Source organism: Trachurus japonicus, chromosome 24 (assembly GCF_045865225.1).
Source record: "Trachurus japonicus isolate A0001 chromosome 24, Traja_1.0".
Lineage (NCBI taxonomy): Eukaryota > Metazoa > Chordata > Actinopteri > Carangiformes > Carangidae > Trachurus > Trachurus japonicus.
Window position 1 is genome coordinate 4,195,370 of NC_140930.1, and position 23,143 is coordinate 4,218,512.

At 43.4% G+C, this 23,143-nt stretch overlaps 2 protein-coding genes across 5 annotated transcripts in view; one reads left to right on the forward strand and one right to left on the reverse strand.

The window, feature by feature from the left end:
- The first annotated feature begins 402 nt into the window (after positions 1–402).
- LOC146961180 (uncharacterized) lies at positions 403–2,618 on the forward strand. The gene is made up of 3 exons (XM_085771170.1): positions 403–683; positions 1,804–2,115; positions 2,205–2,618. Exons 1-3 carry the CDS (start codon positions 551–553, stop codon positions 2,510–2,512), a joined length of 753 nt encoding a protein of 250 aa, XP_085627296.1. The 5' UTR covers positions 403–550; the 3' UTR covers positions 2,513–2,618.
- A 5,726-nt stretch (positions 2,619–8,344) lies between these two features.
- The window catches only part of filip1b (filamin A interacting protein 1b), a 28,607-nt gene continuing 13,808 nt past the window's right edge, over positions 8,345–23,143 (reverse strand). Inside the window, exons 4-7 of one of the 4 annotated variants that reach the window (XM_085770771.1) lie at positions 14,905–17,677; positions 14,484–14,548; positions 12,887–12,944; positions 8,350–8,622 (exon numbers count right to left, since the gene is read on the reverse strand). In XM_085770771.1, coding sequence (XP_085626897.1) covers positions 8,614–8,622; positions 12,887–12,944; positions 14,484–14,548; positions 14,905–17,677 — 2,905 coding nt within the window. In that variant the 3' untranslated portion in view covers positions 8,350–8,613. Of the gene's footprint in view, positions 8,623–12,515; positions 12,945–14,483; positions 14,549–14,904; positions 17,678–19,930; positions 20,049–23,143 lie in introns of those variants that run through there. The other 3 variants (XM_085770772.1, XM_085770773.1, XM_085770770.1) reach the window with 3 other exon arrangements.

A 23,143-nucleotide genomic window follows, 5' to 3' on the forward strand; every position in this document is an offset into this window, starting at 1 on the left:
TGAAATAGCACAAAGTATGAAGGACTAGTTACATGACGAAGAAAGGCAGAAAATGGCCGAACCGAATAACAATAAGAGCTTAGCCCTGAAGATTCATTCAAACCATGGGGTTCTAGAGCGTTAAGAGTATGAATCCAGTATGCTTCCCTGTGGAGAAGCTTTTGGACTGGATTACCTCCCCTAGGATTGGGCAACACCCTTTCTATGCCAATAAATCTAAGGGAAGCAGCCGAGCCATGATTTCTCTCTCTATAGTGCCTCTTCTTTTTCATGAAGTCAAACACGTCACGTCATGAGGTCAGACACAGTGCAACTGCAGCTGTTGCTATAGTAACATCTGTGACTCCAGCCTCTTTCATGCTCATTGATTATGATATTGTTGATCAGAGAATTGTGGATCAATGAGCAGCCGGTGTCTTCAGTGTCAGTCAGTAAAGTTTCTGTCGTTGACCCCGTTGGGTGGTCGATGAGTCCACAGGTGAAGAGTCCAGTGGCTCCGCCCACATGATGACAAACAGACTCTGAGGAAGTGGCTGTTTCCTGACCACAGATGATACTGAGTGATTTCCTCCGTCAGGCGACAGTTCACAAACTGATGAAGAGACGGACACACGAACGCACCATGGCTGAACTCAGGTGGATTCAAACGTCTTTGATTGTGACGCTGCTGCTTCAGGTTCCAGGTGAGGAAACAGTTTCCTGTTCTCTGTTAACGACCTCATCACATGTTTACACATCAGACAGCTGCAGCAATCAATAACTAATGCTGATAATCTGAACTGATGTGATCATGTCTGCATGAACAGAGAGAGAGAGAGAGAGAGAGAAACCACAGTCAAACTTTTTTAGTTCCTGTTAAGCTGCATCTTCAGTTATCGATCACGGTGATCAGCTCTGAGTTCACCTGTTCACGCCTGATTTAAAATGTAGAAAACAACACACACTCTGAAATACTTCTCTTTTAATTCTCTGAACAAACTCTAAGCTGCTGGCCTCATAAACCAGCCTCTCCCGGAAATGCAATTCATTTCATTTCTGAGGGAGAGTCTGGCCTCATCCCCGCTGTAAACGTTAGGCCTGAAACCCTCAGAAGGCCGAGCCAATCAGCGTCGCCGCTGTGATTGACACAGCATGTTGGCCAATCAGGGACCGACTGGTGCAAAGTCACTACACCAACTTGCTGATTGGCTGAATGGGGTTGTCTGTCAACGCTACTACTCCCGCCCAGCTCCCGCCCACCCAAACGCTTACAGGGGGAATGAGGCCAGACTCTCCCGAGAAATGAAATGAGATGCATTTCCGCGAGAGGCTGGTTTACGAGGCTACTGAGCTGCAGCCACGAAGACACAATTTTTAAAAAAGCACCACAACATCATCATCATCGGTCTTTTCAGGACAATATAAACATGGTTGTGAAGTTTTTGTGCAACTTTTTTTTTAGTCTGTGGTCTTCTTGCTCTGACACTGACACTCGTTGCCATGTCAACCATTTATTTTTCTGATGGTCATGTGGTCACTGTTCACACCTCCTCCTCCCTCAATGTAGTTGGTTGTTTGTTTTATTCTGACATTGTTGATCAGAGAATTGGGGATCAATTAGCAGCTATTGACTTCAGTGTAGGTGCAGTGATCAATAACTAATGTTCATAATCTGAACCGATGTGATCAGATCTGCATGAACAGAGAGAGAGAACCACAGGTCCTGTTAACCTGCATCTTCACTGATCAATCAGTGATCAGCTCTGAGTTCACCTGTTCTCATTTCAGTTCTTTGTTGATGTTTCTCTCTCGTCTTCTCCTCAGATGTCACTGGACAGAAATACTATCAGATCTTCAGACCTGGAAGTGAAGTCACTTTGCCCTGTGGAAACATCAGAGATCATCAGGGTAAATGTAACGATACCACCTGGTCCTTGAAGTCTGGTTCCAGATCAGTGGAGCTGTTTTCACGGGGGCGGATTAGTAAGAGGGCTCAGGATCAATCAGACAGACTGAGTCTCACAGAGAACTGTGCTCTGGTTCTGAAGAAGGTCTCACGTGAGGATGTTGGTCAGTACGGCTGCCAACCAGTCAGACAAGGATCAGAGTCTCTGGTTTCTCTCTCTTTAATTGACAGTGAGTGAAACAGTTTGTTATAAAACACTGAATCATCTCAGTCATTCTGATTATTACAGTGATGAAGCTCATTTTCTCCGTCTCCACAGTGTCTGAACGGAAGAACGGTGACATGGTTGAACTCTACTGCTCAGTGTTTACACATGCACCGGGTTGGTACTCAGTGAAGTGGCTGTATGAGGGACCTCAGGCTGGTTACACCATCAAAGGGTCTACTGTTGTCACTTCATCTACTGTGACATTTAACTCGTCTGATCTTCATCTCAAGTCAAAGTATAAAGAGTTCTTCAAGTGTGAAGTGATATATAAAAACAGTGGTGAAGTCATAGACGTGTTCCCCTTCAGCCCTGAGGCGTCAGGTGAGACAGACACAGGTTTGTTCATTAGATGGAAGTGAAGTTTAAAGACGACGTCATCTTTACACAACTTTAACACCTTTTCTCATCTTCTGTTGTTTCTGTTTTATCTTCATTCACATTCAGTGGATCCAAAGGGAGACGGAGCAACAGCTGGACCAAGAGCAACAGCTGGACCAGGTGGAGAAGAAGCAACAGATGAACCAGGTGGAGACAGAACAACAGCTGGACCAAGAGCAACAGCTGGACCAGGTGGAGAAGAAGCAACAGATGAACCAGGTGGAGACAGAACAACAGCTGGACCAAGAGCAACAGCTGGACCAGGTGGAGAAGAAGCAACAGATGAACCAGGTGGAAACTTCACATTGATCCAGTGTTTGTAGATTCACATCATTGTTGTGTTTTTCTGCTCTTTACAAACACATCAGATCACAACACTGGACTCTTCCTGTGAGGTTGTAGGTGCAGATGAAGACGTTTCTCTGACTTTTAATTTCTGAAGGAAACGTACAGATGATGACCGACCTGAGTTTGATGTTTGATTGGTTGAGTTTGTTGTTGTTGATGTGAAGAACTGGTCTCTGCTCTCGTCTCCTCCACAGCTGCTTCAGGTGGTTCTGCTCTGACCTTCATCATGTTGCTGATGCGTGTGGCTGAACTCCTCCTCCTCACTGTGATCACTGTTCTCCTCATCAGAGCTGCAGGTGAGAACATCCACTCCCACACCAGTTCAGCCTCACTCACTCAAACTGGGAGTTTACTGCTGACCTGAGACTCTGTGCTCCATTTTCCAGTGAAGCAGAGAGCAGCTGAGAGAAGCCCAGCAGGGAGGCGTTCAGGTGCAGCAGCCACTCAGGTAAAGAGCAGATCAGACAGGAAGCCGTGGTGCCTTCAGGTTCAGCTGGGAGGGAATCTGGGAGTCTGTTTGGTCTCTGCTGTCAAACTCAGCTCCACTGTGTTGTGTTGTTGTTCACAGGTGCAGCGTGTTGAAGAGGAAGATGAAGATGAAGGTCCAGTCGACTATGAAAACTCTGTCAGACTCCACTGAATGTTGAGTTTGTCTTTGAATGAGCTTCCAGCCTGAACAGAGACTCTGTATTAGAAGTGAAAACTGTATAATGTGCTGATCACACAGTGTCTGGTCTCAGTGCACTGTGCATGTTTCAGTGGAGCTTCACTGTCTTTGCTGTAGATGTTGATCTTCTTTTTTAAACTCTGTGAAACTGGATCAGTCAGGACACAGACGCTGATGCTCTTCTTGTTTTACTGCACAAACGTATAAACTCTCTGTCATATCCTCTGTTTGTTCTCCTGTTTAGTTTGAGTTTCTATCTTATTTTGAAAGTCACATTGTCTTCTTCCTGCCCTGTTGTGTCTAGCTTTGTCTTTGTCTCCCACATCTGAGTCTTATTTGTAATTAATTTCTGTCTTTTTACTCTGTGTCTTCCCTCCTGTCCCTCCCAGTTCACCTCTTGAACCTCCTGTCGTTCACCCTCTGTGTTTTTGTGGGTTCTTGGTTTTAGGCGTTTCTGTTTCTTTGATTTTGAAGTATTCTTATTTTTGTTTGCATTTTTAGTCAGAGACCAATTTTGTTCCTTTCTATGACGTCCTGGTTTCCCACCCATTGACCTTTTATATGATCATTTTCTGTTGGACTGTCAGTCATTGCTTATTTTCGTAATAAATTATCTGTTGCACATTTCCTGTGGTTTTTGGTCTGTAACTGACTGTGAAACTTTCATCATTTACTTTTTCCGCCTCCATCTCAAATTTATTGCTCAAATTCACTTAATAGGAAGGAATTATTTTGGGGAAAAATGAGGCGGAGTCCCTCAGGGCTGGATTCTGGGTCCTCTTCTTTTCAAACTCCACCTCCAAACCTCCAGAACCTCCCAGGAGTCCAGACAGTAAAACGTTGAGAGCTTTGCTGCTCCTGTTCACACACACATGTTGAAATACTTCCCCTTTAATTATCTGAACAAAATGAGCTGTAACCACAAAGCCACAATTTAGAAAAAAAACAAACAAATCATCCTCATCTCTGTAGTTTCCCACCATCACTGTCCTGTAGCTTCAGCTGCAGGTGTCTCAGTCTGGTGGACGGCCTGTTTGACCCACTGCTGCATTTACATCACATGACAAACATTCACAACAACTCTTCACTCAGTTGTGTTCAGGGACGACAACAGTTACACAACTACATGGCATGCACGACTCCTCTTCCACACCTTCGTCTTTTTTGGACAATGTCAATGTGGTTGTGGAGTGGTGTTCTTTTGCAGCTGTATTTATTAATTTTTTGGGAGAGGGTTTTACCCTTAAATTAACTGGACAGTAGAGCGACAGGGAATGGGGATAAACTTTAAAAGAGCTGCAGCAGAGAGACATGTCCTGGCCCGTAGCCAAGGGGGATCGGAGGGTTCGTTCGAACCCCCCCCTCCACAAGGCTGGCTACGGGCCTGGTGTCTTCACACGTTTAACTTCCTCTTTTTCGGGAAGTACTTGCAAACTCACTGTGAAGTTAACCACAACTGTTGCCATAGCAACATCTGTGACTCCAGCCTCTTTAATTCCGACTGATTCTAATGTTGTTGATCAGAAATTTGGGGTCAGGAAGTCAGGAAGTTTACAAACAAGTGAACGCAACGGGCAGTGACGTCACCGCAACCGACAGACGAGGGTGCTGCCTTCAAAGACTGAAATATAATGTAACATGTACAGTACCGGTTCACCCAATACGCACACTACGCACGTTGCGTAGGGCCCCGCAAATTAGCAGAGGCCCCGTTAAAAAAAAAAAAAAAAAAAAAAAAAAAAAACTGACGACGTGACCGTCCGTCGCGCACGTGTAGCCTACCGGATTCCCAGCACATCAGCCTAGCAAGACAGCGTTTAGCACGCCACGATGAAGCGGAGTTATCCCTCGGGGAATTAGGGGGAAGAAACAGCTGACAATGACCTGCAGGAACAGCAGTCAGGTAACTCTCCTCTCCGGGTGGAAGGGAGGGAGGGACTAGTCCGTGTTTGACCTGCATTAACAGGGCGGTGGGCCCTGGGTGAACCCCGGTCTCCGTGTGCGTCTTGCTGGCTCCTATAATTTTAGTTGTAGTGTAGTTACATCATACAAAATGGAAAGCAATGGATAAATATTGACTAAGATTGAATTTTGTTTGCTTGGATAGCCTACATGCAAATATAGATGCAGAATCAAACAAAACTTGTGAAATATTATGACAATGGTGCTAAAAAATAATAATAATTATATAATAAATAATAATTACATAATTACCTACATTTGAAGTGAAAGTAAAACAAGTGCAGCCAATTTGATGGAGCTGAATTAATAGTAGCTTTATCTAGAGATTTATTTAATGGTGATTTTTTTCAAACATTAACATGTTTACATGCATTGTTACATTTAGTTTGATTTGATTTGTTCTGAATTTATTCTTAGTTAGACCAACACTGCAATACGCTTAAAGGGGGGATGCGTGGAAACACTGGGTGTCAGGTGCGACTGTTGAAAATTTTTGGGGTTCAGTTAGGAGGGCCCCTTAGCAGAATTTTGCCTAGGGCCCCATGGAGGTCTGAACCGGCTCTGAACATGTAATATAATCAGGGCCGGCCGCTGTTCATTTCATGTGGTTGTTTAGGGCCACAGCCGTTAGGTGGGGGGCCACATGATTAGAAAGGTACCGGGGTTCATCAAGTCATTTAAACATCCTGAGGTCTGCATGTGCACGCTATGAGCTTTATATGTAATTTGAAGTCAATATTCAGCTTATTTTATCTCACATTTGAGACATTTGGTGAAAATAGAACGGCAGAATGACAACATTTGTGCTCAAAAAGTAATCTTACAAAATTTAATTTTTGACTTGTTTTCTACACTTATCTATTACTGTATTCATATCCTATTTCAAGCACCAAAACAGTTCATTCTCATGACTGAAGGTGTGTTTTCACAAGGGATTTGAAATTTTTCAAAAAGCAGACCTCAAATTTCCAGCATTTGGCCTAAATGATTTCTTTCTACAGTGTTCTAGGACAAACTGGCCTCAGTGTGCTTACAGTGGAGGTTCTAATATTTAGACATAAAACACTGGAGTATTGTTACATCTGCAAGTATCTTAAAAAGATACATTTAAGAAAATATGTAAAAGTCGAGAAAATGGCCTCAAACTTCAGAGGGCATAAACATGTCTGTATTCAGTTTTAACCAGTGATTTGGTGTTTGCGCTTAGAGTGGGCCACAAACAAAAATCTTGTTTAGGGCCACCAAAATCCTAGGGCCGGCCCTGAATATAATATAATGTAAAATAATAATAATAAAAACGACTGTCGGAAATATAATAATTATCATTACAGTCGATTATCCCACAACCTAACTTACATCTTATCATATCAAAAGATTATTGAGGTGGCTCAGAAACAATAAGAATTAAATTTAGTGCTGGTTAAGTTTATTTATTACAGATTATCAGATGAATCCAGAGTCAAACAGTTCAGAGTTTATATGGCTATATTGGTTTATTCAGTCACCATTTCTTACATCATCAAGAAGGGATCACTCATCAATTCATTGTGAGTTATGATCAGAAAATAATCAAATGGGCTTCATGACTAATTTAAACAGAAAACACAAAGACTCTTTGCCATAATTGTCTTTATTGGGGAAAACAAACATGGAAAACCTTTACGATTCTCAGTTTGTGACCCAGTTTATCTGTGTGTGGATAAACACAAAGGCAAATGATTCGTCCTTTAATTGTATTAATATACCACCAAACACACATTCATTTTGATTTGACAGAATGTTATTACCTTCGCTGCTGCCAGAATCCAGCTTCAAACAACATTTTTAACTGTCCAGGACTGATTTAAAGAAATTTAAACACAAGCTCAAAAGCAAATTTGAACACATCTGTTAGTATGGAGTATTATTTCTGTCTTGATGCACTGGTGGAGAAAAACATACTTTTACTGAAGTGAAAGTTTTAGCAGCAAAATGTATTGAAAGCCTCAAAACTTATAGCAGCTACTAGTTCATTGATATTATTCAGTGGTGCAATTGTATGTGTGGAGCATTTAATTGTTTTGTTTGCTTCATATTCTGGGATTTTAAATGGGGCATCATGTTTTATAAAACTTAAAGTGATACGCCAACATTTTTTTTTGTGTCTTGCCTCACTCCCGAGTCCATGACCAGCAGATAGACACCATCCTTTCGACTGTGCGTGCAGTAACCATGGAGATAGAGCTGTATCGCCCATAATTAGCTTAGCTCAAACACTGGAAGTGTATGGGTAGTGTTAGCCTGCCTCCTACCCGAGCCGAAATCAGCAGTCAGAAGCTGATTTCATTTTAGCTCTAAACTCTGTAAATATATCACTTTATCAACATTTCAAACATGTTTAGGTGAGAAAGTAGCCGTTTCAGCAGTGTGTCGTTAATTTGTCTAAATACCAGCTGTTTACAATTTTGTTCAGACAAATTCGACGCTACTCAAGCTAGCCGTTGTGACCAACGCAATTCTGGTTACTTTCACAAAATAAAACACCTGTTACCCTTTATATACATAAGTGCTTTTACTTTGAAATAGGAAGCTAACCTAGCCTTGATGTAGCTAGCTTGAACCAAAATAAACCGTCTTTGCTTGAACCCTCCTCCGATCTCGTCCCGTTATTCGGATGGTGTCTATCTGCTGGTCATGGACTCGGGAATGAGGTAAGACACGAAACAAAAAAAATGTTGGTGTATCCCCTTTATAACAAACTCTTTTAATGAATGTAGTGACATAGGCTATAGTACCATAAATACACTGTGTTATGTACTTAGGCACATAAGTTTCCTCCCACTGCTGCTTGGCTGTATGATCCCAGTGTATTTTTGTAACTTTAATAATCCAATGTGAGTCAGACTTTGTAAAAATATCACAGGAAGTGGGCGACATAGCTAGAGTATATAGTTTACTGTTGATACTGTCTGCGTTCTGCATTTATTAATAACAAAACTGCAGCTTTGTTTGAGACTTGTTTGTGCAGCGTCTCATTGTCATGATGTCGTTCTTCTGATAAAACAGGAGCGGTTCCCTTCAGACACCTGCAGGTCTCAGATCAGCGTCGGCTGCAGGACGAGTCCTTCACTGAACCTGAGGTAAAAAAGAAAACACAACACAATCTGTTTCCTCATTTTGTTATATTTATTTGTCTACAATGATTCGTGATATGATATAGTTAATGATTAGCAGCAGCCAAATGGATCTTAGTGGAGTCGGAAGAAAACAGTTATTCTGAAACAAAAGAATATTAGTTTTTCAATTAATGAACTATTTAAAGCAGTGTGAGAGGATAAATCCTTTTTAATTAACTGGATCAGAGTTAATTATGGACGGATTATGAGAAAACAGGCCTCGGAGCATGTTGTGTCTCTTTGTGCTTGTGTTGTGTCTTTGGATCAGTTAAAGGGATAGTTCAACATTTTGGCAAATTGACCCATTGCCATAATCCCAATAATAGTCATAGCAGTAGGTTTGTTATTTGTCAGTGCAAGCTGTTTTTAGAACGGCAGAGCAGAGCCATGAGCTGCTCAGAGCTACGCTACGGAGGCTCATTATGGGATTTCTTGGTTTCCCTCATCAAACTCATCAAATACACAATCCAACAACTCCAAAACGCTCTGGTGGACAAGTTGTGACCTGCACATTCACCACGCTATGAGATAATAACAGAACGTTACCAGACAGAGTTGTTTTAGAGGGAAATTCATGCAGAGACTGCTTGATGAAAAACTGTCCCTGAAGGCAACGCGCATCAGCGGTTTTGCATGAATTTCCCTCAAAGTTGTTGGATTGTGTAATTGAGTTTGATGAGGGAAACCAAGAAATCCCATGAGCCTCCGTAGCGTTCACGGCTCTGCTCCGCCGTTCTAAAAATAGCTTGCACCGACAATTAAAGGTAACGAACCTACTGCTATGACTGTAGGGATTATGGCAATGGGACAATTTGCCAAAATGTTGAAATATCCCTTTAACTGAGCTCTGTGACTCAGTGACTCTGTCCCCAGTCCGCCCAGTAACAGAGTTTATACTGGACTCAGTGTGTCTGATGTGATGCTGTTCACACTCATCACACTCAGGTGATGATGCGTTCATGCTCCTGTATCGTAACGACTAACATCCTCATGGTTTTTAATCATTTTGAATTTTAATCTTTGCACCTTTTGCTTTTTTTAATGGTTAATTATAAACAGTAGATTATCTAATTATACCTGTCTTTATTGTAAACCTGTTTTATTTAATGTATTTTATATTTGATTTATATATGAGATGTGCAGCTGCCCTGCTGCTGACTCACATTCATGATTTAACTGGGAAGTGATTATTTATTCCATCTCCTCTTATTGCCTTTTCAATAATGTAGCTCAGCTCGGTCTTGATTGAATTGTCAGGTTTGTTGTTGTTTTTTTCTCCTTTTATATAATTAGAAACTGAACATCTTCAGGCCTTTGACCGTTGATCTAATAAAACCACTGATTTCATTGTGTCTGAGAGACTGTAACAGACATTTTGTTATACAGTATATATTTTATAGACTAAATGATCGATTAAGATAATCATCAGCTGCAGCCCTGGTGTGTTATCACAGTATACTGTATTGATGTTTTGTATCTGGACTCGAAGCCGGAGAATCTTTAAAAAAAATCTCCAAATGATTCATGAAACAAAAGCAGAATTTTAAAATGCAGCTTCACTGGGCTCCTGGACACTTTTCCCAGAGGAGGAGGAGGAGGAGGAGGAGGGACATCATGGTCTGACCAGGCTCAGATGTGATTGTAATAATCCTGCTCAGCCTCTGATGTCGTTCCCAGGAAGAAGAAACATCTGATCCGGCAGCCTGGTGGGAGCGCCGGCCGGCCAACAGGCTGCAGCACAAACACAAACACTGAGCTGCTGCTTGTGAATCCGCGTTTGTCTGACACTCCTCATGTTTTTACCCTGCTGTTTTCCAGATGCGTCCTTGTTGTTTAATTCACCGCTGTCTCCCTGATGCCCCTGTGCACCAGCAGCATTTTACCCCACTGTTTGTTTATTAGGAGCTAATTAAGGCAGCGGAGTTTGTTGACAGCTAATCGTTTATTTCAGCCTCTGTTCCCCTTTTAGGAAACACCACAGCCTGCAGATAAACGTGCTTTATTGATGTGTGTTTAATGAGATGTTGCAGCGCGGCAGCCATTAGGAGGATGGGAGGCCGCTCTGCTTCCACTCTCATTATTTATTAGTTTGGAAACATCGGATTTATAAATGATGTCAGTTTCCTCTGGAAGGTGCCCACGCTTGTCCATGAGAGGGCGCTACACACTCACTGTGTGATGTTAAAGGTGCTTTAATTAATAAGCTTCACAACCACAGAAACATGAGCAGATATTTGAAGGAAAACCGGACATTTTTTCTCATGTTATAAAATAGCAATTTCACTCATGGAAAATGTTTGGCATCAACCTGAACTTGTAACTGTATCTACGAATTTAACACAAATAATTTACTGATTTATTTCAAATGAAAAATGTGGAGCCAGTTCATTCGATCCGTGTTTTCCAGAACATAATAAAGGTTCAGTTGGTGCAAATCACAAATTGTGTGATAATTTTTTACTCTTTTAATTTGTTTAAAAGTTTACTTTAATCTTTCCATGCCAGCAGTTTTTGGGGGGTTTTCTGTCCACTAGTTGACATTTCCTGATCGTGCAGAGGACATGTTGACATTTTTTCCTTTAATTTAAAGGTCTGATGTTGTTACGATGGAGAAATTAGTTATTAGCACTTCCTGTTTGCAGTGAATCCATTGATGTGCATTGGGATTACTCTGGTGCTGAGGAAAATTTATACACTTGATTATTCTCAAACAACTTCTGAATTAACACTGCATCTTTTTTCTATGGTTTCTTCACAGATTTACAGACGTGTATTCTCAAAGGACATCAGAAATCATGACGTCTGCAGGGAGTGTAAGTCACATAAAATCTAAAAAATATGTCATTTCATGTTTGTGAGTTCACATTTGACAGAGTTACAACACTGTGAAGGAGCTGGTATCTTGACGTGTACCCCCAAACCTGTTTGAAAACATCTGCTCTGGAGAATCCACAAAAACCTACTGATGGGTGCTCAAAAAACACCTTGAAGGTATCTTATTTTGACTTTTTTCCTGTATTTTATGTCATTATTTTAACTGTATTCACACACTTTTGTTCTAAGACGTGCTGTTGTTTTCACACATGAAGCGTACATGAACACATAAGCTCTGAAATTAGTTTTCATGTCTGTTCAGCTGCATTAGTTAATGTTATGGAGGTTTCCTGGCTGATACTCACCTCTTCATCTGCACACACACATACACACACACACACACACACACACACACACAACAAAATGAAAGCTACAAAGCAATGGCCGCACTTGGTTCAGAGATAAATAGTTTTTATTTTGGTGCCTGTCACAGATAATGGCAAATCATACTCCACAAACAATTCACAGTGCTCCGGTGACTGGAAACCTCCATAAACACATGCTATGAAAAATTATGAATGATGAGATTAAAGGTCTAGAACCTACTGCCGAGGATCATTGAGTTAATCAACAACATCCAGCTGTCGCATGCAAAGACAGGTGCATAAACAGGAAACCTTAAAAACCTGTCGTTTTAAAGGGATAGTTCACCCAAAATTGAAATTTCACTCACCCTCATGTGGACTAAGGGCTGGGAGAAGTTTCAGAGTCCTCCGTGGCTTCTCTGAGTTACAGGGGGTTTCGGCGTAGCAGTGCATGTCCATATAACAGTTGCAAATGTATACCAACTGTCTTTGTGTCTTTTTGTTACGAAGACAGTTGGTATCCATTTGCAACCGTTATATGGACATGCAGTGCTGCACGGAGCCCTGCTGTAACTCAGAGAAGCCACCGATAATTCTCAAACTTCTCCCAGCCCTTAGTCGGCATGAGGGTGAGTAGATAATGAGTGAAATTTCAATTTTGGGTGAACTATCCCTTTAATTACATGAGGGGAGAAAAAGACCTCCTGACGATGCGAAGGTTTGAACGACATTGAATAGTGTTTGGAGAGCATCACACACAGAGTCCCAGTGGTGTGTGTGTGTGTGATGCTGATGTGGCCTGTATCTCACATTTGGCAGCAGATTCAGCAACAAACTCAATCATGATCTGATCACATTGAGGCGTTGCCATGGCAGCGAGTTTAGCCCCTCAGCTCTTGCCTGCTGCTGCAGAGGCAGAAGCAGAGCCGCCGCACACCGTCGTCGACTTCCTCAGCTCGATTTTCATCGACTGGCTCTCGGCCCGCGACTCTAACCTGGCCACCGCCGACACCCCCACCACGGCCTTGCCGATGGGTTTCATACCTTTTGACACAGGGATCCGAGTGGCCGCGCTCCGAGCTGACTGCACATCCGCACCGGGCTGGAAAGAAAACAAAACAAAAAAACAATGTGAAGAAGATACAGGAAACTCAGAATAAGACACTGTTTTTTTCGGTATCGCTCTTATTTTGAAGGAGGGGTTTTGTGCTTAAATAAATAAAAGGTGAACTCCCCAGTGAGCACAGTGATGGTGATTTGCAGGTCAAAGATGGTTACGACGAGCCCTGATCACGATCAAGAAGACTTTTTTTTTCGTGTTTTTCTGTCACCTGATCTTTCGCAAACAGATGCAGTGGTTTATAAACTGATCAACCATCATCAAACTTGAACAACCGCAAAGGTCAAACCTCTAATACGATCCAAAGGAGTGATTCCTAAACAGTGGATTGTCGTTGTTACAATAACAGACAGGTGGACGACTGTAGCGTACCATTGTCGCCATCTTTCCTATAACAATGATCAGGAACAAGTTAGGTTCAGGAAAAGATCACGGATTGGACTAAAACAAGACATTCCTCAACATTAGGTCACCCTTGTTGGTAACTGGGAATCGGACGCCAATCTCGGGTGTCATAAACCTGTAATCTGTTGACCAGACCACCACATACCTCCAGCGAACCTAACTGTGTCGCCATAGTTACTACGTTAACAGTCGCAGCTTGTTTAGGTAGGTTTAGGACCACTGATCTTTGTTGTTATGGTTACAGTATAAACAGTTGGGAATCGAAACACATATTAGCCATATTCGCAGCGTCGCCATCTTTGCTTACGTCGTCACTCGGGGTGGGAATCGACGGCGTCACATAACGTTACTGTTAACGTTAGCAGTTGCAGCTAATGCCAGCTAACTTAACCCAAATGTCGTTTTACTTTAAAATATGGCCCGATGTCCCTTCGGACGTTAACAGCCCATGCCTTCCTTAAATCAACCAGGAAGCGATGAAAGGAAAGCAGTTTATCAGTTTTCCACAACGTTTGTACGACTTGCAGCCAGGGACGCAGCAGTTATAGCTACGGTTTGTTTACCCACCCCGAGTGATGACATAAGGAAAGATGGCGACGCTGTGAATATGGTCAATTCATCCATCCACCACCTGCTTCTGTCGTACTAACTACAACCACTAGGTGTCGCCTAAAAACAAGGACCAAACAAATTCTTTCCGAATGAAAAGTTATGGACCATTAATCAGACAGTTTGGACTCCCTCCAGGAAACGCTGTTGGTTTTGCGATAACAAGTTGTTTTTCAACATCTTTAGACCTTCAGGTCACAAAGTCGGTGCTCACTGGGTCCAGTCACACCAGGGTGAGTGTTAACTGTCCTTGATAATAATTTACATCAAGTTTGGTCACATACTGAAAAAGTTTCAACATGTCTCTGTGCTCAAAGTGCAAAAGTCAAACTGTTCACTTTGTGTTGGGTTAAAAGGAGGAAATTTGTCAGTTGGGAAGTTTGTGTATGTCTACATGTGACCTTCGGGAAAAGGCCTCGGTACGGTGGGATCTAATGCATGTCAGATCATTCCAGTGTTAGTTCATACTGGTGAGTTGATATATTTGATGCAGTTGGTGTTTTGTACCTGGAGAAAGTGCTATCTATGGAGCACACACCACCTGATTTCATTTTGAAACATTTCAGAAGCAACTGAAACGTAAGAATATTAGACATCATTCAGACATTGTTGCTTGTAAATTAAAAAGGAAATTGTTGTTGTTTTCTATGCTGCTTTTAAAGGGATAGTTCAACATTTTGGCAAATTGTGTATTCGATGAGTTTGATGAGGGAAACCAAGAAATCCCATGAGCCTCTGTAGCGTAGCTCTGAGCAGCTCGGCTTGGCGGCTCTAAAAATAGCTTGCACCGACAAATAAAGGTAACAAACCTACTTTTATGACTATAGGGATTATAGCAATGGCCCAATTTGCCAAAATGTTGAACTATCCCTAAGAAAGGAAAGACAAGATGGAGGACGGTCGACTTGACGATCGCCAAAGCTCTCACCACTGATTGCGTCGGTCTGGCGGCTGCCGAGGTGACGGGTGTGATTGTTATGCTGCTTGTCATCTTGCTCTGAGTTGTCTTGCCCGTTGCAGGATGGCGTGGGGAGCGGAGCACTGTTCCCGTGGAGACTTCTTTACCATCTGAGCTCGTACCAAGAGGTTTGAGCTTCAACATGGGACTACTACTGCATCCGTCAGAGGGCCTTTTGAACTGCGAGCCCAGGTGGATGTGGATCTTATTGTCCTCTGTTGTGATAATGTTGCTGTTTGTATTGAACTTCCTGACTGGTGCAGTCCCCGGTTGCTTCTCTGGGGTCATCTTGATCACTGTGCGACTCGCAGTGGCTTCGTGAGGGTCGGATGATGCACAAGCATCGGCCACAGGGGTGGTGCTGACTGTGATGATGGACACCGGAGACTGGAGACCGCCGTTTGTCTTCTCCGGACTCTTGGCCCTGGAGATGGTCGTTATCGTGACCGGAGACTTGGCTCGATTGAGACCAGTTGTGTCGCCGCCGGTTTTGCTCTTCGAGCTCACGGTCGTGGGCTTGGGGACGATTGTGATGCGAGGTTTCTGAAGGCCGAGAGTGGGGATGATCGTGGTGCTGGAGAAGAAGTCCTCGGCTCGAGGGCTCGTGATCTCCAAGGTGGCGGTGCTGTTCTCGTGATCCGGAGTCACCCGGATGTGCAGCGGCTGACCCGGCTTTGGGGACATGGTCATTTCCGGCGGGAGCAAAGACGCCCCGTTGGTCTTCCCAGGAGTCGTCTGGGTGAGAGTGATGGCTTCTTTCTTTTTCATCCAGGGCATCCAGGATTTTCTCGCCCCGAGTTCTGCAGATGCCGGAGGGTACCGCTCAAGGACCGTCGGCTTCTTTAGACCTCGCTGTCTGAGGTTGCTCATCAAGTGGTGTTCCTCGAGGACGGATTTTCGGATGAAGCCCGCCGTCGTCTCGTCCTCGGCGGTCTCACTGGCCATCGCGTCCGTCTGCACCGCCGTGGAGGTGACCGGGATGTCGACCATCCTCCTGCCGTTCATACTCGGCCTCAAGGCGCGACTGTAGCACTTGGTGGCGTCCAGCTCCTTGATGAGGCTGTCCACCTCCTGACTCATGCTCGTCTTCTTCTCTTCCTCCTCCATGAATCTCTGCTGCAGGACTGAATAGTCCACCTGGAGCTGGGAGAGCTGGTCCTCCTTGTTCATCAGCTCGTGGATTTTCTCCTTCAGGACCTGGACGTCGGCCTGCAGCTCTCTGGTTTTAGCCTCCTCCATCTTGCAGCGAATCCTCAGCTCGGCCTCGGGGCTCGTGACCTCGCCTTTCTCTATCGCCTTGTTTCTGGCGATCTGACTTTTCATTTCTTCCAGCAGCTTAGAGAGGGTGTTTGCTTTGTCCTGCTCTGTTCTGAATCTCTTCTCCAGCAGATCATACTCATCCTCTGTTTTCATTAAATCTCCCTCCACCACCTCCAGTTGCTTGAGCCTGCTCTTCAGTCTTTCAATTTCTAACGTGAGCTCTTTCACTTTGTTGTCCTCATCTGGATTCTTGTGTCCGTCCTTGTTGGCCCACTTCCTCTGCATTTCCCTCTCTCTCTCCTCTAGTCCGTCGATTCTTATCTTCATACCACTTATCTTATGCGTAAGCTCCCTACACTTTTCCTCTTCACTTGCAAGTTTGGTTTTTAACTCGTCTTTCTCTTTGGTGAGTGACGTCACTTTAACTTCCATCTCTGATTTGAACTTCAGAAGTTTTTTGCTCTCTTCTATCAGCTTCTCTGTGACCTCTGTGACCTTGCCCTGCTCTGCCTTAAACATCTTACTTAAATCATCACTTTTCTGTTCTTCCTGTTTGAGTCTCTCCGACATGTTTTTCCTTTCATCCACCAGGATGACGGTGAAGGACTTCAGCTTCATGAGATCGTCTTTGAAGACCATTTCTGCCTTTTCAAACTTTGACTCTGACGCCTCCAGTTCTTTCAGCCGGGTTTTCACCGTCTCCAGTTCGCCGGCCATATCCTTCACCACACGTTTTTCCTTTTCCAGGTTCGTATGAAGCTGAGCACAATCCGTTTTGCTCCTGTTGAAAGCTCCCTCCAGTTTCTCCAACTCAACCATCCTCTTCTGCAGTTTATCCACCTCCAGCCTCATCTCCTTGACGTGGTTCTCCTCCTCCTGCAGCTTCTTCCTCAGCTCCTTGCACTGACTCTCTGTTTTGGTGATCTCCTCGTCCTTGCCCTCCATCTCCAGCACTCTCTTCCGCAGATTCTCCAGCTCAGCCATGAGGGACGAATTGCCGCACTCTCCTTTGCTGATCTTCTCCCTCAGCTCCTGCAGGTCCTCCTCTGATTTCTGCAGCGCCTTGTTGTTTTCCTCCAGCTCCTCGATCTTGTGCGCAAGCCCAGACAGCTTCAGCCTCAGCTGTCGGCTTTGTGACTCGTGGTCGGCCAGCTTCGCCATCATCTCCTCGTGCTCCTGTGCGAACTTGGCCGCTCTGTGCTCCAGATCGGCCTCCAGCTTGAGGACCTTCTGGCCGTCCTCCTTGGCGGTGTCGGTCGTGGCCACCAGTCGCTGCTCTTTGTCCTGCAGCTTCTGACTGAGGTCCTGGATCTTCTGGCCCTGCTGGTCAATCTGCTCGATGTGCAGCTGTCGCTCGTCTACCAACATGAGGGCAAAGGATTTGAGCTTCACCAGCTCTGCTCTGACCTTTTCAAGTCGCTTGTTGTGGTCTTTGTCCTTACGAGCCTGGTAGGCCTTTTCCTGCTCCAGCAGCCGCTTGAGTCTAAGAAACAGACAGAATATAGTACAAGATGTGAGAAGCTTGGTTGAATATCAAACATATTTTAACAGAATACTTTTTCAATGCAGATGTGGCCAACCCTGGATCAATTTTACATCAAAATGTTGACAAACATGTTTACAATCATGAATCATTGGACACAGAAGTAGAAAAGTTAGTATCCTCGTGTGAGAAAGTGTTGCTTTTAACATGTGGCGGCCGAATTAAAATGATTAACTATAATTTCCTGTATTCCTGTATCAGACTGGACACATCTCTTCAGCCAGAAGAGACTCTGCATGAAGCAGACAAGCAGAAAAATGTCAGCAGCAGGAAACTGCACGAGGGAACAAAGGGAATAAAGAAAAGAAAAGCAGCACATTAGGGCCTGAACTTTGGTGATTCTGTCTGACAGAGAGATTACCCTCTGCTGTCCAGGGAAGAGTTACAGCTGCAGGTCAGTGTGGGATTTAGTTACTTCTGCTGTGACTCACTCAGCTGATCTCACTTCAGTCCAGAAGCTCATAAAAAAAACACCAACAAGGTCAACGGTTTTTACAGCTTTGTCAAGAGTCAAACGATGAGGCAAACAAACAACTCTCAGACTTTGCAGTGATAAAAATGTGTCAGGTTTATGTATATTATAGATTTAACCCTCCTGATTGATCCAATCTGTTCCCTTCCCTCTTTCCTTCCTTTCTCCCTTCCTTCTTTCCACAATCCTTTCCCCCTTCCTTCCTTCCTTGAACCAATTTGTTCCCTCCATCCATCTTTCTTTCCTTCCTTTCTCCCTTCCTTCTTTACACAATCCTTTTCCCTTCCTTCTTTCCTTCCTTCCTTCCTTCCTTCCTTCCTTCCTCTCTTCTTTCCCTCCGTCCATCCTTCTGCTTCCTTCCTTGACCTAATCTGTTCCCTCCCTCCATCTTTCTTTCCCTCCTTTTCCCCTCCTTCTTTCAACAATCCTTTTTTCCTTCCTTCCTCCCTTCCTTCCTCCCTTCCTTTTTGACCCAGTCTGTTTCCTCTCTCCATCTATCTTTCCTTAACTTTTCCCTTCCTTCCTTTCCTCCCATCTTTCCCTTCGTCCTTCCTTCCTTGACCCAGGAGGACAACAGGAGGGTTAAGAAATGTGAAATCAAGAGCATGCATCCACCCAAACAAGAGGAAAGCAAACACACCAGACCGGCCAGTTTTAGATTTTCACAGTCATGCACATGTTTGTTTCTATAAGAAATGTGACAGAAGTGGTAAAGTACGACGACAAAGAGGAGCAAAATTGTTGTTTTCAGTAAGTTGGATGAAGCCCACACTGATTCTGTTCCTTGATTCACCATTTTCCGCTCTGTTTCACCTGAAACTGCCCCCAGCGGTGATGTCACCGGGCAGCGGAGTGCACCTGTACCTCAACAAGGTGAAACATTAAACCACTGGGGCTCGGTGAAAAACAAGATTTCCAGTTAATGTTACAGTGACTCATTTTGATTAATGTGTGTGAACATGACCGCTGCACTGTTTCTGTAGTTAGTGTGTGTGTGTGTGTGCGTTAAGCCTCTAACTGATCTTCTCTTTCCCTCTTCCTCTTGTCGTCTCTGTCAGTTTACAAAGTAGATTAACAACATGCAAGAACCTCTGTTTCTGTCAGGCCGTGACCTCCTCTCTCCTCCTCCATTGACTTTACATGTAACTGAGCTGCAGCGTTAACGGTCGTGTCGTGCAATTATATCCAGATGTTTTTTGTAAATTTATCATCGTCTACATTATTTTATTTAAATTTGAATTGCAGTCTCTGGTTTGCACATCTCTGTTTTATCTTGTTTCCTTTTTAACTGTGCACAAAAACAAAAAAAACACAAATCCACCTTTAGAAGACAGACAATAATAGATAATGCACCTCCACCTGTCTCCATGTGTCACTACTGGATGTCTTTCTACCTGAATCTTCACAGCCGTGTTGATTTTTTTTCTACTTTGACAGATTTAAAGTCACCTAAACAAAACCAGAGCAGCTGGATGAATCCGTGCAGAGCTGCCAACAAAGTTCAGAGAGACTTCAACCTGCCTGAGTTAATGTCGGTGGATGTTTAACTAATCTCTGCAGGAGGCGGCTGCTGCTGCTGCTGCACCGTCACATCAGACTCCTGCAGTGTCTCAGCACTGCTAAAATAAATCTAAACTCTACACAAACACCACGACACCGTCTCCTCCTCCTCTGTCAAACTTCAAACTTCTGTCCCGAAACTCTACTTATACTCAACTTACCAACGAGCTGTGATGCCGGGCAGGTTGATCCATGTCTGAGAGAGTTTCTGCAGCTGAGCAGCAGCCAGATTGTTTCTGTTGCTGCTGCTCAGAGTCTCACAGGGTCAGGGTCGAGGGAAAGGAGGAGGGAGGAGGAGGAGGAGGAGGAGGAGGGAGAAGGGAGGGATGGAGGGAGGGGCCGTGGCTCCGCGGGGAATTAGCCATCACATTCCAAACATGTCATCAGCGGACAATGGGAAAGGTGGATGTTGTGCTAAACGGCACCGCTCTGCTGGCTGCTGATGTCACCCACGCCTCCATATATGGAGCACGGAGGCCCTTAGCAAAAAGTAGTTTATTAAAGTGTACTACAAGTACTTGGAAGTGTACTTTTGTAAACTTAAAGCAGAAGTAAGTGGAATGTTTGTGTTAATATAAGTCTTAAATAGTTATATCTTCCGACAACAATCACTTCTATAGAGTGTTTGGTCTGAAACACAGGTCTGTCAGTCACTCTGCTCTGCTGTAAGCCGAGGAGAAAACTTCTTGTATACTTCCTTGTATCCTACAAGCTTTATCCAATGAGGAGAGAGAACGGCATGAAGGGCTGTATGTGCAGCCAAGGGATGCGTGTGAATGTGGTGACGTAGGGACGAAGACCAGTAGATCCATGACGAGGGCGGGGGCTGCTAACTCCATCGGCTGACAAGAAGTTAGCCAAGACGACCGGATCGCTCACTTCTGCTTTAAAATTACCTTATAAAGTATACTTTAAAGGGACAACGAGGAGTTTTGGAAAAGCGAAGTGTTTTCACACTACATTTATGAGCCTCCGCGCACCGTGAAATTCTTTGACCGGCGCAAGACAGACTCATGTTTTCATTCATCAAGAATTAAAGTCAGAGGTTGGAAGACGATCACATACCGTCGTAGTTCCCACCATAAACGGTGATTCGGCGGCGTTATTCTCATGACTCGCCATGAAACCGAAAGTAAGGAAACGCTGGTCGGCTCGCCCAGCATTTCCACCACCACTAATAATAACAAAATAACGATAGAGACAAAACGATATATTTATCGAAAATGGGCCCATTAACAAGTGTGGGTAACGTAGATTCATCCACATTAACGTGAGACTTTTTTATAACCGAATAGAAACTCCTCGTTGTCCCTTTAATAAAATGAACTTCAAGTATAATACTCTTTGCTAAGGGAGGAGGGGTTCAATGAGGAGGAGGAGGAGAAGGACGAAGCTCTTCCTCTTCTTTCTAACTGTTTAGTTAGGGTTAACCCTCAGGGAGGAGGAGGAGGAGGAAGGTGTGACATAACACACTTTGAAGTTTCTGCTCCTCACTTTACTCCTTTACTTTTTTTTTTTTTTTTTTTAAAACTACTTGTCTCCTGTCTGCCCTTGCAGCCCCGGCGTCGTTTCCATAGAAACGTGGCAACAATGGCAAGGCGGCGAGACTTTTTTTTTTTTTTTGGTTTTGTTTTGCGGAGGACAATGCCAGACTCTCACAGCCTTTCTCATTATAATCCCCCCGTATCGTGCAAAAGGCCGAGGACATGGGATATAAATTCCCCCGTAGCGGCTGGATTGTATGTGTGTGAGCTCATGGTTTCAGAGGAGGCCTGTGGTTTTTGCATCGCAGAGGCTCCTAAATGAGCCAAATATGAGCAGTGCAAAGAGCTTACAGATGCAGACGCAGCTTTCCATCGCTGCTCTTCATTACTCCAAAACACAAAGTTATACATAACTCAGGAGGAGCGCTTCGTGGTGCATTAACGTAATTGTGATGCCTTTAATTCTCATTGAACGTGGGAAAGAAATTTCATCTTCCATCATCTGTGAACGTTAGGCTACAGTTCGTACCGGGTAAAAAGATTGTTTTTTTGTTTTTTTTAAAAAGCCCCTGAGATGTTTTCCAGCGACAAAGCGAAGGAAAACATGATGATGCCAGTTGTTAGTAGATGTTAAGAAGAATATCGCTCCAGAGAGAAATTAATTCTCTTTCCCACGGAGATTCAATGGTAAAAACAATAGAACAGCAACAAAAGAAAAAAAAACTGATTATCTCCTCATCCACTTCTTCTCTAAGTCCAGCGTCAAATCACTAACAAATGGTCAAACTGAGAAAAAAAAAACCCACCAGGACTAAGATGAGCTTGTTTCTACGTCTATGCCACTTTTCCCTTTTCTCCTGTCATAATCACGATGACCACTAGAGGTCGCCTAGCAACAAAACGTAACTATGGCACGTCAACGATTTGTGTCCTTGTTTGTTTCAGATGTAGAGCAGCCAAATTTCATTTTAAATGATAATTAAGAAATAAAACTATATGGATTATACTTGGTGTTTGAACAATGACTCTGAAAAACCAATGAAAAGAAAGGAAAAACTAGTAGAAATTGGCCATATTGATCAATATAAACCTAATTAAACAACTAGGATTGGCTGTAATTCGAGGCGAGGTGATGGTATTTTGCTCAACACTTATTTATGGGAACATGTACATATACATAGTGATATTCTTACACACATACAGTATAATATGTCTTGTTTCATGATTTGATTTGAACATATGACATGATGGTAAATATCCTGAATACTTCTTCCGCACAGGATTGACCCCAGGTGACCCCCGCCAATAAGAAGCAGGGACACATCTGGCTCTGTATTACATTTAATATTAAATGTATATAAATGTTGGATGTTACATTACGTAATTGTATGTATATTTTGTTGGATGTAGTGGACCCCAGAAATAGAAACTGCTGCATTATTGGCAGCTTTGGTTAGATCTGAATAAACTAGAAATCAAGTCATTATACAAAATGAAAACAATACATGATATTTAGAAAACATGACAGTAGATAACATTAAAGGGATAGTTCACCCAAAATTGAGAAGCTTCCGCTACAAAACAAGCTTGAAATATAGACTTATTTAATTTTTTTCGGGACAATTTCGCATTTCGTGGCTTCAATACAAGAGGGACATTACATACGAGCAGCATGGAGGTATTTGGATGTTTTTTGGTGTGTCTTTTTGTTACAAAGACAGTTGGTATCCATTTGCAACCGTTATATGGACATGCACTGCTACGCCGAGACCCCGTGTAACTCAGAGAAGCCACGGAGGAGGAAATTTCAATTTTGGGTGAACTATCCCTTTAAATAATGTGTAGGCCTAGTCTCAAATCTACCATTTTCTCCCATTCCTTGGAGTTTAA

Coding starts and splice junctions, on each gene's coding strand:
- LOC146961180 (XM_085771170.1), top strand. CDS start 551: ATGATACTGAGTGATTTCCTCCGTCAGGCGACAGTTCACAAACTGATG. Junction 684..1,803: donor GCTGCTGCTTCAGGTTCCAG/GTGAGGAAACAG, acceptor TCTTCTCCTCAG/ATGTCACTGGACAGAAATAC. Junction 2,116..2,204: donor TTCTCTCTCTTTAATTGACA/GTGAGTGAAACA, acceptor CCGTCTCCACAG/TGTCTGAACGGAAGAACGGT.